The following is a 13,088-nucleotide window of genomic DNA, read 5'->3' on the forward strand; positions in this document are numbered from 1 at the left end:
TTTTCCATGCAATTAATAACTGAGTATTTTAGCGATTATCTTATGAAAAGGGATCATATTTATTTCTCACTTTGTTACAGATCCTAGTATAAATTTATGGTTTAGGTTTTAGAAAGATAAGTAAATTTAAAAATTAAACAATTAAAAACCAGTATTTACTAGATCCAGGGGAAACCCTAAGGGTACAATTCCTCAGTAGGGCAAATTCATGGACAAACAAAATAAACACCAGGAAAAAGTGCTCTAAAGGTAGGGGTGGTAGGATAAAATGAAGGAAGTAAACAAATGAAGAGAGGCAAAGAGGGGATAAAGCAGTCATAAAATTCAATGCACAAAATTAAGAAAATTGACATAAGAAATGGGGTTCAGAGGGATGATGGAGAATAATGAAAGGGATGACATAAAATAATATTTAGCTTTGCTTTGAAGATACTAAATAGGACTTCTATTTTCAATGTGCACATTGCTAAATAGCACACGATATAAAATTCAGTGTTTCTAAATCAAGGAATTGCTTTGTAAAACTTGGGAGAGGTTTGAATTGGCTATTGTTCATCGTGCACCTCAAAACATGGTTATATAGATGTCTTCCTAGTAAGCTGACTTTGATTTATTTTGAGGAGGGAGATATGTTCCCAGAGTGGTATAGAAGGATTATATGATATGTTTGGTTTTGGTTTTTGAGAGAACTCCAAACTATTTTTTTTTTTGTCGGTTGTGGGACTTGAACTCTGGGCCTGGGTGCTGTCCCTGAGCTCTTCAGCTCAAGGCTAGAACTCTGCCACTTGAGCCACAGTACCACTTCTGGTTTTCTGGTGGTTAATTGGAGATATGTTTCACAGACTTTCCTGCCCGGGCTGGCTTTGAACCAGGATCCTCAGATCTAAGTGTTCTGAGTAGCTAGGATTACAGGCGTGAACCACCAGCACCCGGCTTTCCAAACTAATTTCAATAGACTACTTTCCCACCAGCAGTAAATAATGGTTCTATTCCCTCTGCATTCTCACTAGCATTTGTTAGTGTGTGTGTGTGTGTGTGTGTGTGTGTTGATCCTGGGGCTTGAAATCAGGGCTTGGGCACTGTCCCTGAGATTCACTGCTAAAGGATAGTCATCTGGCACTTGAACCACAGCACCACTTCCAGCTTTTTAAATGTCTCATGGACTTTTCTGCCCCAGCTGGCTTCAAAGCATGACCCTCAGATCTCAGCCTTCTGAGTTGCTAGGATTACAAACCTGAGACACCTGTGCCCAGCTCGTATTTGTTTTCTTGATAACCATTTTTGGTGCAGTTTTGATTTGTATCTTCTTTATGCCTAAGAATGTTGAACAGTTGTTCATGTATTTGCCATTTTACTTTGTTTGAAAAACAGATAATGAAAATATCCACTACTTAGTCATTAAGAATGAAATGATCTAATTTGCTAAAAGATGCATACACCTCGAGATATTCATGTTGGGTGAAATCGGCCATTCACACAAAACAAGTATCACAATGTTTTGTCACATTTGTGGAAACTAGGAGAAACAAAATCAAACCACTATGGTCAAAGATATAAAAGGTGGATTACAGCAGAATGGTGTGTGTGTCTGTGTGCGCACGCGCATGTGTGTGTGTGTGTGTGTGTGTGTATGTGTGGTTGTGTGTGTGCATGTGTGTGAGTGTGTTTGTGTGACCAAATGCATTAATAGTATTTGTTGAAATGCCATGGGCAATTGAATGTTAATGAAAATCTAAAATGTTAATTTAGATATTTACTGGCTTACATCACTCATGTTTGATGCAAATCTTATGACAATAAAATTTCCTTATATTTTTTCTTAGAATCATAATTAATCACGATAGGTGTATGCCTCACATTCTGAATTATTTTGCCTTCCAAAAAGGTTTTAGGACTAAAATGGGCAAGTGATGGTCTGTTTTCTTTTTTTGTGTCATTTAATTTTATTTAATTATAAAGGTGATGTATAGAAGGTTATTAGTTACAAATGTCAGATAAATAGTACATTTCTTTTAAACAATTTTTTTCCCTGCCCATCCTCATCTGCAAGTTGTATAGTTTATTTTCAACATACAGTGATCTATTTTTAATACAGTATGACAGTATTATTTCTATTTAACCAAGGGGTCCTTTAGATATATTATGGATGTTACTAGGACAAAGTTAGCAAGATTCCTCTACAACTGCCCATGGGCTCTTCAATATTGATATAACTTATTGAATATCACAGTTTGTCTGAGATGATAGTAGCTCTTGTAAGGAGATACAACACAACAGAACAAGCTTGGACAGATGTTGATGTGGAGTCATGTGATGGAAGTGGAAAATCCTCTGCTCAGAGGATTTTCTCACATTCCTTTCCTAGCATCAGAGAAGGTCCATGTTAAAAAAAAAACTACACAAACTCAGTGTTGTCACCAACCCTCAGAAAGGAAAGGTCTGACTTTTTCAATAATAGCTACACATTTTTCCTGGGAATATAAATTTATGCCTATATCTAGACCCTACTAAAAATATCCTCTTTTTGGGTAGGTCAGCAGGGATAATCAGAATTTGTACTGTCACTGCTTAATTCAAAAGGGTATGTGGATTTATGTGAAAACCACATGTTGCAGAAATGTACCTACCTGTACTGGGTCTATGCTCTCTGTGCAGTTTATAGTGTAGACTGCCTGATCCACAGAACAAACAACTCAAACTCTGCTGTAACACATTCCCAGTTCAGCTTCTGACTGATAGAGCTTTCAAGAATATGCAGGTACATTGCTGGGCACCTGGGGCTCTTGCCTGCAAGCCAACTGACTCCTGAGGTTGAGATCCAAGGATCACTGTTCAAAGGCAGCCCAGGCAGGAAAGTATGTGAGACTCAAAAATTTGAAAGTGGTGCTCTTGCTCAAAGTGGTAGAATGCTAGTCTTGAGCAAATAAAGCTCAGGGACAATACCCAGACCCTGAGTACAAGCCCCACATCCACCACCACCAATAATAACAAAGAGACTATCCAGCTTTTAATCATGATGAATTAAGCTGAATTTAGACAAAATCTTGCCCCCCTCCGCCAAAGTGGCTCAGGTCAGGACAAGGCCCATATCCCATACTTTCTCCCAAACCAACTACACTATTCTCCATCCCTGATGATTATTCTACATTGCAGCAAAAGGAACAACGAAAGGCTTTAGCATCTAACTCCAAAGTCCTCAATAACTCATTCATCAACTGTCAACATTCTGAAGAACAGGCTGATCTGCTTCTATGCTTTCTGGAATTCAAGGCAACTCAAACCAGTGACCCAACAGAGCCAAGGATCACTAGACTGGTCTTCCCTGAAGACCAGTAGCATCCAGTGGCTGAGACAGCTTCTGTGAAGATTCCTAGAGAAGTGTCAATGGCAGATATAAGACAAACATAGGCTAGTCAGCCTTCTGTCCTAGGTGAGTAGCCAGCAAGGAGTACAGAAGATGCTCCAACTGAACAGAGTTCATTCGGTTGAGGAACATCCTAGTAAGCTGTCTTCCCAGGCTTTCTCATCCTGATGAATCCAAAAGGCTTTGTGAAGTTTGGTTTTGTAGTGATTAAATGGACATGACAGGTGAAATCAGGGATTGAGGGTGAGTTTTTTTTTTTTGGTCCAGTCATGGGGCCTCAAGTCTGAGCCTGGGTGCTGTCCCTCAGCTCTTCAGCTCAAGGCTAGCGCTCTACCATTTGAGCCACAGCACCACTTCCGGCTTTTTTTCTCTTTGCTTATGTGGTGCTGAGGAATCGAACCCAGAGACTCTTGCCTGCAAGGCAAGCGCTCTACCACTGAGCCACCTTCCCAGTCCCAAGGGTGAGTCTTCAGTGGCATTATGTCATGTGCCCATTCCTTCTAGAAGCTGCTTTGAGGAAGATCACAGACTGTCAATCCCTACCCCAGCCGAAGGCACAAAGAGAAGCCACTATCTCTCATGACATGCAAAGACTGTATTAAGCAATACACATTTGAGGGGGGAGACATCAGCAGCTGACAGATTGTACTCATTCACAAAAACCAGATTTGCTGTGCACAGATTGGAGTTTGTCTTCACAAAAATGAACCTCGCAAAGAAGTACATAATAAGCATAATATGCATGACTGCCTAACCCATTAAAAGGACAGTGCCGTGGGCAGTGAATATGCTGTCCTGAGACATTTGTCCCCCTTGGCCTATGCTAGCAGACATGGCTGAGTAGAGACACAGGCTTTCTGGGAGGCAAGTCTGTCCCAGGGTTGTTATGGTTTGAGACTCTCCTGCCATTGGCCAGTGGGGCTGGTTTGGGGAAAAGAGACCTTGCTGGTCTTCACTTGGCCTCCTCCTTGGTAAGGAGGAGCCATGTGGGAGTGGGAATGTCTATCTGTGAGGGCTTGAAATTCTTTGTGGAAAGTTTTGTTGGAGGCAGAAGGCCTAAGGTGAATTTCTTCTTCTAGGATTCGCCCAATGGTGTTTTCAAGTGTCTGGGCTTCAGGCCCTCTACTGTCTTGGATTCTGCTTGTTATGTCTTGGTTCTTGCTATTGGCTGACTGGATTTTTGAATTTGGCAGTGAGTCTGCCTGACTGTTGTCTTTTGTAGGAAAAAGGGACATAAAAACTTCTTTATTTGATTTCTGACTGACTCTCTGGGGGATGCTGTGCTTTCTCTGGCACAGGTAGGCTGGAGTTCTTCCTCACAGTTTTTGTTTTCCTGACCTGGGCAGGAGAGTTCAGCTTCCAGCCTTGTGAGGGCCTCATTCCTGCAGGCTTTGCCTTCTGTGTTGTAGCTTTGGGCCTCTCACAGCTTTGTGTTTCATCAGGTCCATGAAACATTTTGCTGTACCATGGCTGCTGGAGTTTAGATGTCTTAGGCTCTTGTTGTTTCATGATGTGCCCTCTCCTTTTCAAGGGAGAGTGTGGCTCATAGAAAGTGGATATGCTGCTTCCAGAAAGGTTCTGTGAACTAGTCAGAGAACCCTGGGAAGCCAACATGTCGTCAGCAATCAGCATCTCAGGGGCACCACCTTGCAGGAATGTGTCAGCATCCCAGTCCTGCAGGGTATCATCAAAAGGGGTGCTTTCGCTTGTACTGCTTGACCCTGCCTGTTCTTTCAGGCATGAATCTCCTGGGTAGTTGAAAATTGAAATTCTGGAGGCTAATGGTGTTTGGTCTTCAGAAGTTCTGAATTTCTGAGGTTCAAGTTATTGAAATCCATGTTGACTTCCAAGTTAGTGGGGTGTTTCTCTTCATTCTCTGCCATTTCCCTGAGATCTTCTGTGTGCTCAGATTTCGGTGGAACAAAGACCTCTTGGATGGACAGACACACTGTGGCAGAGGTTTTCTTTCTCTTGTATCAAAGACATGCCCATTATTGGGCTTTTAGTTGGTTCTAGTTTGCTTCCCTCTGATCCTGGCATAATGTTATGGTGCCAGTTTCTTCCTACTAGGCTACAAGATCGAGTCTCAGAAAGCAGTCTACCTTCCTCTTCAGTTGGAAAGACCTCCAAGGGACCACAGTTATGATTATACTGTGTTCCCCTCAGGGGAAGCAGCTAGACATGGACAATAAAAATTTCCTCTCCTAGGGAATGGCAAGTGGGTGGGTGGGTGTGGTGATAGGAGAGTGAGAAAGAAGAGAAAAATGCTGCCTTTGACAAAACTCAAGTAACTGGAAGCATCCTTGTTCAGTCATGAGCTAAATCTTCACATGTGAACATATTCAGATGTTGGGTCCTGTGACATTTTCCCCACTCTCAATTTTACCCACTAATTTCTTTTTTTTTATTGTGAAAATACTGTACAGAAGGGTTACAATTACATGGGCAAGATAATGAGTGCAATTCTTATCAAGCATTGTTGCCTCCTCCTTTGTTTCCCTTCCCATTCCTTCCCATCTCCTCTCCCACCCTTCCCCCACGCCAAAGTTGTAAAGTTCATTTTCAACATAACCCACCAATTTCTTTGAAAAGACTTATTGTTCATTTCTAACTGCTTCTTGTTGAAATGGAGTAATGTCCTAGGATGACCTGATGCCTCTCATCTGTAATCCCAACTAAGCAGGAGACAGACGTAAAGGACTGAGGTCCAAAGCTGCTTTGAGGATAAATGCCAGAAAGATAACTGAAAAATGTCTGAAAAATTACTAAAAGACAAGAAAAAGTTGGAGCCCTAGCTCTGCCTAGTGTGAGGTCCTGAGGTCCAATCATACGACTGCCAAACAAAACAACCTAAATAAAAAACTAGCAAGGAACTAGTGTTCTATGTTCTTCCAGTTTCTATGAACATCAATTTTCTGTTTTGTTTGGTGTTTCATGAGTGCTGATCTTGGGCTTGAACTCAGGGCATAAGCCCTGTTCTTGAGCTTTTTGCTCAAGGCTAACAGTCTGCCAGAGCCACAGCTCCACTTGCTTCTGCTGGCTTTATAACACTGTCCTAGTGGATGTAAAGGGATAGGACCTTTGCCTTTTCCTAATGACTAGTGATGTTTCATGAGGCTGTACATCTGCTGTGGAAAAATTCCAGTTGATATCCTGTGCCATTTTCAAATTAGGTTTATTTTTAATTTATCTTATTATTTTGTGCCAGTCCTGGCTCTGTGTGTGTGTGTGTGTGTGTGTGTGTGTGTTGGGGCGGTGGTGGTGGTGGTGGTGGAACTATATGTGTGATAAGGTGGAGATAAAAGTCTTACATGCTTTGCTGCCTAGGCTGACTTCAATCTATGATCCTCAGATCTCAGCTCTTGAGTGTCTAGGATTACAGACATGAGCCACTGGTGCCTGGCAATTCATAGTTTTTTAGTCATTTAGTGATATGTCTCATTTCCCATCTGGAATAGACATAGTAAAGTACTAACACTAGACAAGCTTTTGTTCTATATAATTATTTCCTTAAAGCCACAGTAGTTTATTCTGTCCTAACATCTCATTTTGAATTAATATGCACGTTTACTAAAGTGAGTGCTCAATATTTTGCACCGTGTGCAAATATCACTCAGCTCATAACTCACTTCCTTAGTCCGAAGCATATTGAACTATTGAGGAAGAGGCATAGACTGGACCCAGTGTGTAAGCACAGTTGAGTCTCTAAAGGCTCCTGGCCATGTCAGCCTGGCAAATGTGCAGCAGGGGGTGAGGGGCGGGGAGTTGGGGAGTAGGGGGTGGGTATGTGTGGTCTGCACTGCCTTGAGTGCACCAGGAGGGGCGCTCGCAGCACCAAGCTGCAATAGTGGTCCCCAGGAGCATCCGGGTTGGAGGCTCAGCAGGCTCCAGGGCACAGAGCAGTGTGCTGGCTGGCTGGGATGTGGTTTGCAGGTTGGAGCTCACTTTTGGCTCTCTGCCTCCCTGAAACACACAGAAGAAGAGAGCAGCAAGGAGGCGTTAGCACCAAGCGGAGGACTGGAATGATGGCCAGTGGAGGAGCACTCAGACTCGGACATGGCCCTACCGCCCTGTTCAGGATGCTCGTGCTTCTTTCTATGCAGACCTGGAACCCAGGAGTGGCGGGATACATTCGTGAGTGCAGAAAATCTTTTAAAACATGTATCAGTAACTGAGATATTGCCATTGCATTACTATAAACTTTTATGAACACAATGGTTGGCCTGCTTCTGAAAATGAAGCTAGCACGAGGTGGTTTATAGTTGATTTTCCCTCCTAATTCCCAAAGATGAAAGTACTTTTGACTCTGGGAGCCCAGGTGTCTTGCAGTCCCCAAGAAAGCTCTCATTGTGGTAAGATTAGCAGGAGCATGTTGAGAGAGGAGAGAATAGGATGGGATTGCTGGACAGGAAGATCAAGCCAGTGTCGTCACTGGTGGTTTGATGTGGATAAATCTTCCAGGAACTTTGTTACTAAAAGAAATCTCTGGCCCTGACCCAGGTGGCTTGGTCCTGCATTAGCATCATAGGTGTATGGAGTTGGCACTCCACCCAGTAAGCAGACCAGAGAGGTGCAGGGCTGCCAGATGGGCACAGCCTGCTCAGGGACAGAGAACAGACAGGTAAAGGGAAGCACCACCATCTGAGACTTTCTTTTTATCTTTCTTTGTTTTTTAAATTAAGATCAATGATTTGACTTTAAAAATGTTTATTGTGTTATCGAGGTTTTATGTAGAGTGTTTACAGTTATACAAGTCAGGTAAAAAGTACATTTCTTTTTGGACAATGTCATCCCTTCTCTCGCTCTGTCCTAGTTTTTCCCTCCCATCCCCACCCACAGTTCTATAGTACATTTTCAACATAGTGTCCAATGAGAATATTGCAGCATTTGTTCATCCTTTGGCCCTCCATTTCTGTTTTTGGAGGCTTTCTTAAAAGAGGAAAAGCCTACCTGGATCCCAGCTCTTCTAACAGTGTCTGTGCTGTGTGTTCTGATTTGCTGTGCTGCTGATTCTGGAGTTTTCTGTGTGATATCATTCATTTCTCACTTCTGCACAGGCACCATGAAATTATAGCTAAACAGAGCAAGTAAATTAACAGGCATGTAACCTTACAATTAAAAACCATTCCAGAGGGGGCTGGGAACGTGGCTCAGTGCCTTGCATGCATGAGGCCCTGGGTTTGATTCCTCAGCACCACATAAGCAAAAAGAAAAAAGCCGGAAGTGGCGCTGTGGCTCAAGTGGTAGAGCACTAGCCTTGAGCTGAAGAGCTGAGGGACAGCGCCCAGGCCCAGAGTTCAGGCCCAATGACCAGACCCCCCCAAAAAAAAACATTCCTGAAAGTTTCCTTCAAACAGTATCTATATCAAAGGATGTTTCCAGAAGAATTTCAAGGAAGTCCCTTGTGTCCTTTCCTCTACTGGAAGGAGGGAAGCCTGGTGTATAAAAACACCTGGTTATGAAAACAATGACTATAGTAATATTCTTTGATGATGCCCCAACATAATCAATGACCCCTACTTTTTGAAAGTTAATGGAGTGGTGTACTTACAAGCAGAGTCTCTGTGTTAGGGATTCTGGTTCTAGATCTGCATGCCAGCTTGTGAGGTCTCCAGAAACTTATATTCGCTCTTCTCTAGTAACTTACATTCCCTCTGTGTGTCTCTTTCCTCATCTTTACCCATGTAGATATGGTGAGATTTGGAAATGTGGTGTAAGCCATAGATCCACTTGCCTGAGCTCAAATGCCTGTACTCAAAAAAGAAAACAATGTAGTACCCTACCATGTAGAATTTGAGAAAGAGTAAATTAATATGTATAAATAACATCTGGATCAATGTAATTTGTCTGAAATAATGGCTGATACAATGACCTAAAGTTTAAAATAGAAAAATGACCATGGTCCTTGACCTTGGACTGAAAGGTAAACAATACCTTTGGGAAATACATTACTATTGGTATTGCTATTGTCTGGATATTACCATTAGTAAGGTACTACTGTTATAAAATAGAAATATGATCCAGAAGACTGGTATGAAATCAAAAGCACTTTCTGCTGGGCACTAGTGACTTACACCTGTAATCCTAGCTACTCTGGGGTCTGAGATCATGGTTGGAAGCCAGCCCAGGCCGGAAAGTCCTTGTGACTCTTATCTCCAATTAACCAGCAAAAAATTCTCAACGTGTAGGTATGGCTTAAGTAGTAGAGCACCAGACTTGAGTGGAAATAGCATGAGCATGAGGCTCTGAGTTCAAGCCCCCCAAAACAAAAAAAACAAAGCAGAAACATCTTTCTACAGTATATTGACATGTATCAGCTTTATACAATGTTATATATCTATAAAATTTTCTCTGATTTTTAGCTATTAAGGTCCACTGGTTATTAGCAACTTTAACTCTCTCCCTTAAAAAATATGTAGCGTAACTTCTTTCAATGTCACTTATTTTCCATTAGTTGGAATTATCCTTCTGTCTTTGTCAGATCAATGTGGCCTGGACACCTGTGTTGCTTATTCTCTTTGGGGACATACCTCCTCTGGCCATCTATTCATTGTCTCCTATCCACGACTGTTGATTTGTTAAACCATGCTAGTCTCCATGTGGAGCACACAGCTGTACTGGGGTGGGAGCGGCATGTGCATAGACAGTGATGTAAGGCAGCGCTGTTGGAATCTGAAGGTCTCCTGGCAGCTCCACGCCTTGAGATTTCTCCTTTCCTCATTTCTTCCCCAGGCTTCTCTCTAGCTTGTTGAACCCTTCTTAACTCTGGCTCTTCCCCTGGGATTGTGCCTTCCTGAAATGCTTGCTACTTCCCCTGTGTGTTCTCCTGTGCAGTTTTGGCTCTTTGCAGCCTCTGTGAAGGTCAGAAGTGGCTGCTCAGGCATCTGTGAGGGAGAGGGAGCAACGTTTTGCAGAACCTGCAACTGCCACATGTCCTGGCTAGTGGGTGTCTCCTGTCTCCCAAGATGTGCTATGCTTTCACCCCAGATGTCTGAGCGTACTTCTCACCTGAGGCAGATTCTTTTTTTTTTTAATATTTTTTTATTGTGAGAACACTGTACAGACGAGGGGTTACAGTTACATGAGCAAGGTAATGAATACATTTCTTATCAAGCAAGCATTGTTGTCTCCTCCTTTGTTTTTCCCCTACCATCCCTTCTCTCCCATCTCCACAACTACACTACCCCCGCCCCCCTGCCTAAATTGTAAAGTTCGTTTTTCGACCTAGCATCTTGTACATCTCATTGTTGCAATGGGTCAACCTGTATCCTTGTTTAAACAATTTGTTTTTTCCCTTCCCCTCCCCAAATTATACCAACATAAAAGATTCTTGCATAGTTCACTGTCTGGCCCTGGTAAGAAGGGGGTGTTTCACAAACCAGCTCCTGGGTCCTCTGTTCATGAAAACTATGTCTGGTGTTCTGGTACACAGCACTCCACAGAGACTAAGACCCATACCACATGTTTGCCTTTTGTAGTCATGTTCTTTTATTATTTTTTAAAATGCCCTGCAAGGAGAAAATATTTGCAAAACACTCCAAAGCAGTTACTGATAATAATCTTTGTCCAACTAAAATATTAGTAAATAGCAATAGTTATCTTGAGATCCACATAGTTTATTGTTTTGACCAGAAATTCAATGCAAAGCAACAATAAGGGAAGTGTCCTTCCAGATTCTATAGAAAGGAAATAATCCTCTGGATTAAAGAAATGGAATAATATATTGTTTTGTGGCCATTTAAACAATTTAACCATGGAATCTGAGAATTTCATAGAAACTTATGGAATTGGGAAATGTTTGGGTTTAGCATAACATGACTTCTGTTTTGAAACTGTGAGGTCACTGTCACTGATGTGGAATCGGGCTGTGTGGTACTGTCCCAGAACCTCTTGCAGACAGGAGACTTCCTAAGAAAACCGCAGGTTAAGTCTGCCCCTGCTGACATCATTGAGTGACCCCAGTACCTCCCTAGAAGTCCATCCATTGCACAGATAGAGCCCTATGCTTCTGATGTGAATCTGTACATTTCCTCCCACTGTACACAGCTTTCTTCCTTGACTATACATATACCCACCTACTGTGTCCTCAATATTCTGGCTTGGTAGAGCCCAAATCAGATTATATTTTGCAAATCACAATTTCAGGAGTGGAAGTATATGTGTACATGGGGAAGAGACTGTACATTTGTAACATACCCTAGGTGTTTTATATTGCTTTTGAAATTACCTACCAGGGTTCTCTGATTAATGACAGGGTTTGATAGTCCTACCCAGGGGACCTGGGAGGCCTAAGCAAGTACAGCCACAGGACTCAGTGCTTTGGGGCAGTGGGCTCTCAAAGTCTCCTTCAAGTCTGTGTTTAAAAGCAGAAACTGCTGCTTTGCCTATTCTCTGTATTTTATTTCACAAAATGGTCCACTCTTGACAGACTATGCAGAAGTTATGGGTCCTGTCAGAAAGTGGGGTGTGGTGGGTTGTTGAATGTAGCTGGGGTGGGAATGTGTCCTGATGTGAATGCTGTGGGAGCCTGCCTGGCTGCAGAGGTAAGCCTTGTTCCTAGACTCTGCTGTCCTGACTGGTGCTGTCACTCCTCTACCTCCCATCTGGCCTGGCAAATGAGGACTGCACAGCTCTCCTTTTAGGGTTATTTCAGCCTTTTAAAGCTGTATATTTATGGCCAATATGTGTTAAGGGTGATATATAGTGTAGATAACAGATTTTTAGAAAGTTGTACAGGGGTTCTTGGATCAGTGGTCGGTGTAATTCAGGAAATACTCATCAAATGCCAACTGTGTGTCAAGCAGTGTAATGAAAACTGAGGAGATAAAGATGAAATCTGTTTCCTTAGGAAAATGACCTGCTTTATTCAAGTCTGCATTTATGAAGCTTAAAAAATTTTTTTTGTTAGTCATGGGTTTGAACTCAGGGCCTGGATGCTGTAGCTGAGCTTTTTTGCTCAAGGTTAGCACTCTACCATTTTGAGCCACAGAGGCCCTTCAGTTTCTTTGGAGGTTGATTAATTGGAGATAAGAGTCTCATGGACTTTTTCTGTGTGGGCTGGCTTTGAACTTTGATCCTCAGATCTCAGCCTCCTGAGAGGCTAGAATTAAAGGCATGATCCACTGGCACCCAGCTATGAAACTAAAAAAATTTAATATAATTTTATAACAGTATAAATGTCTTATAGCATTTTGTAAATTTTTTTAATTGTGAAAACACCATACAGAGGGGTTACAATTACATGAGCAAGGTAATGAGTACATTTCTTTTTTTTAAAAAAATATTTATTTATTTTTATTGTGAGAATACCGTACAGAGGAGTTACAATTACATGGGCAGGATAACGAGTGGATTTCTTATCAATCATAGTTGCCTCCTCTTTGTTTCTCCTTCCCATCCCTTCCCATGCTCCACCTCCTCCCCCCACCCGGCCATCCCCCCTCCCCCAAAGTTGTAAAGTTCGTTTTTGGACATGACTTGTACATCTCATTATTGCAATGGTCCACCTGTATCCCTAGTTAAATGATTTGTTTTTTCCCTCCCCCTCCACAAATTATACCAACATCAAATTCAGTGAAAGCAGGGGTTATACTGTGGAGGAGGGACATACAAAGCAACAAAGGAATAATCTTAAAATGTGTTAGAAACAATTGCATGAAAGAAAAAAAAAACAAGTATTGTTGCCTCCTCCTTTGTTTCCCTTACAATGACTTCCCATTTCCCC

General features: G+C 42.2%; 1 protein-coding gene across 1 annotated transcript in view; it reads left to right on the forward strand.

The window, feature by feature from the left end:
* Positions 1 to 9,262: 9,262 nt before the first annotated feature.
* LOC105998471 (contactin-associated protein-like 3) overlaps positions 9,263 to 13,088 on the forward strand; it is a gene marked incomplete at its 3' end in the record, with an annotated part of 148,775 nt that continues 144,949 nt past the window's right edge. The window contains exon 1 of the mRNA XM_013033181.1: positions 9,263 to 9,287. Coding sequence (XP_012888635.1) covers positions 9,263 to 9,287 — 25 coding nt within the window. The remainder of the gene's footprint in view (positions 9,288 to 13,088) is intronic.

This window comes from Dipodomys ordii, unplaced genomic scaffold (assembly GCF_000151885.1).
Source record: "Dipodomys ordii isolate 6190 unplaced genomic scaffold, Dord_2.0 Scaffold164, whole genome shotgun sequence".
Lineage (NCBI taxonomy): Eukaryota > Metazoa > Chordata > Mammalia > Rodentia > Heteromyidae > Dipodomys > Dipodomys ordii.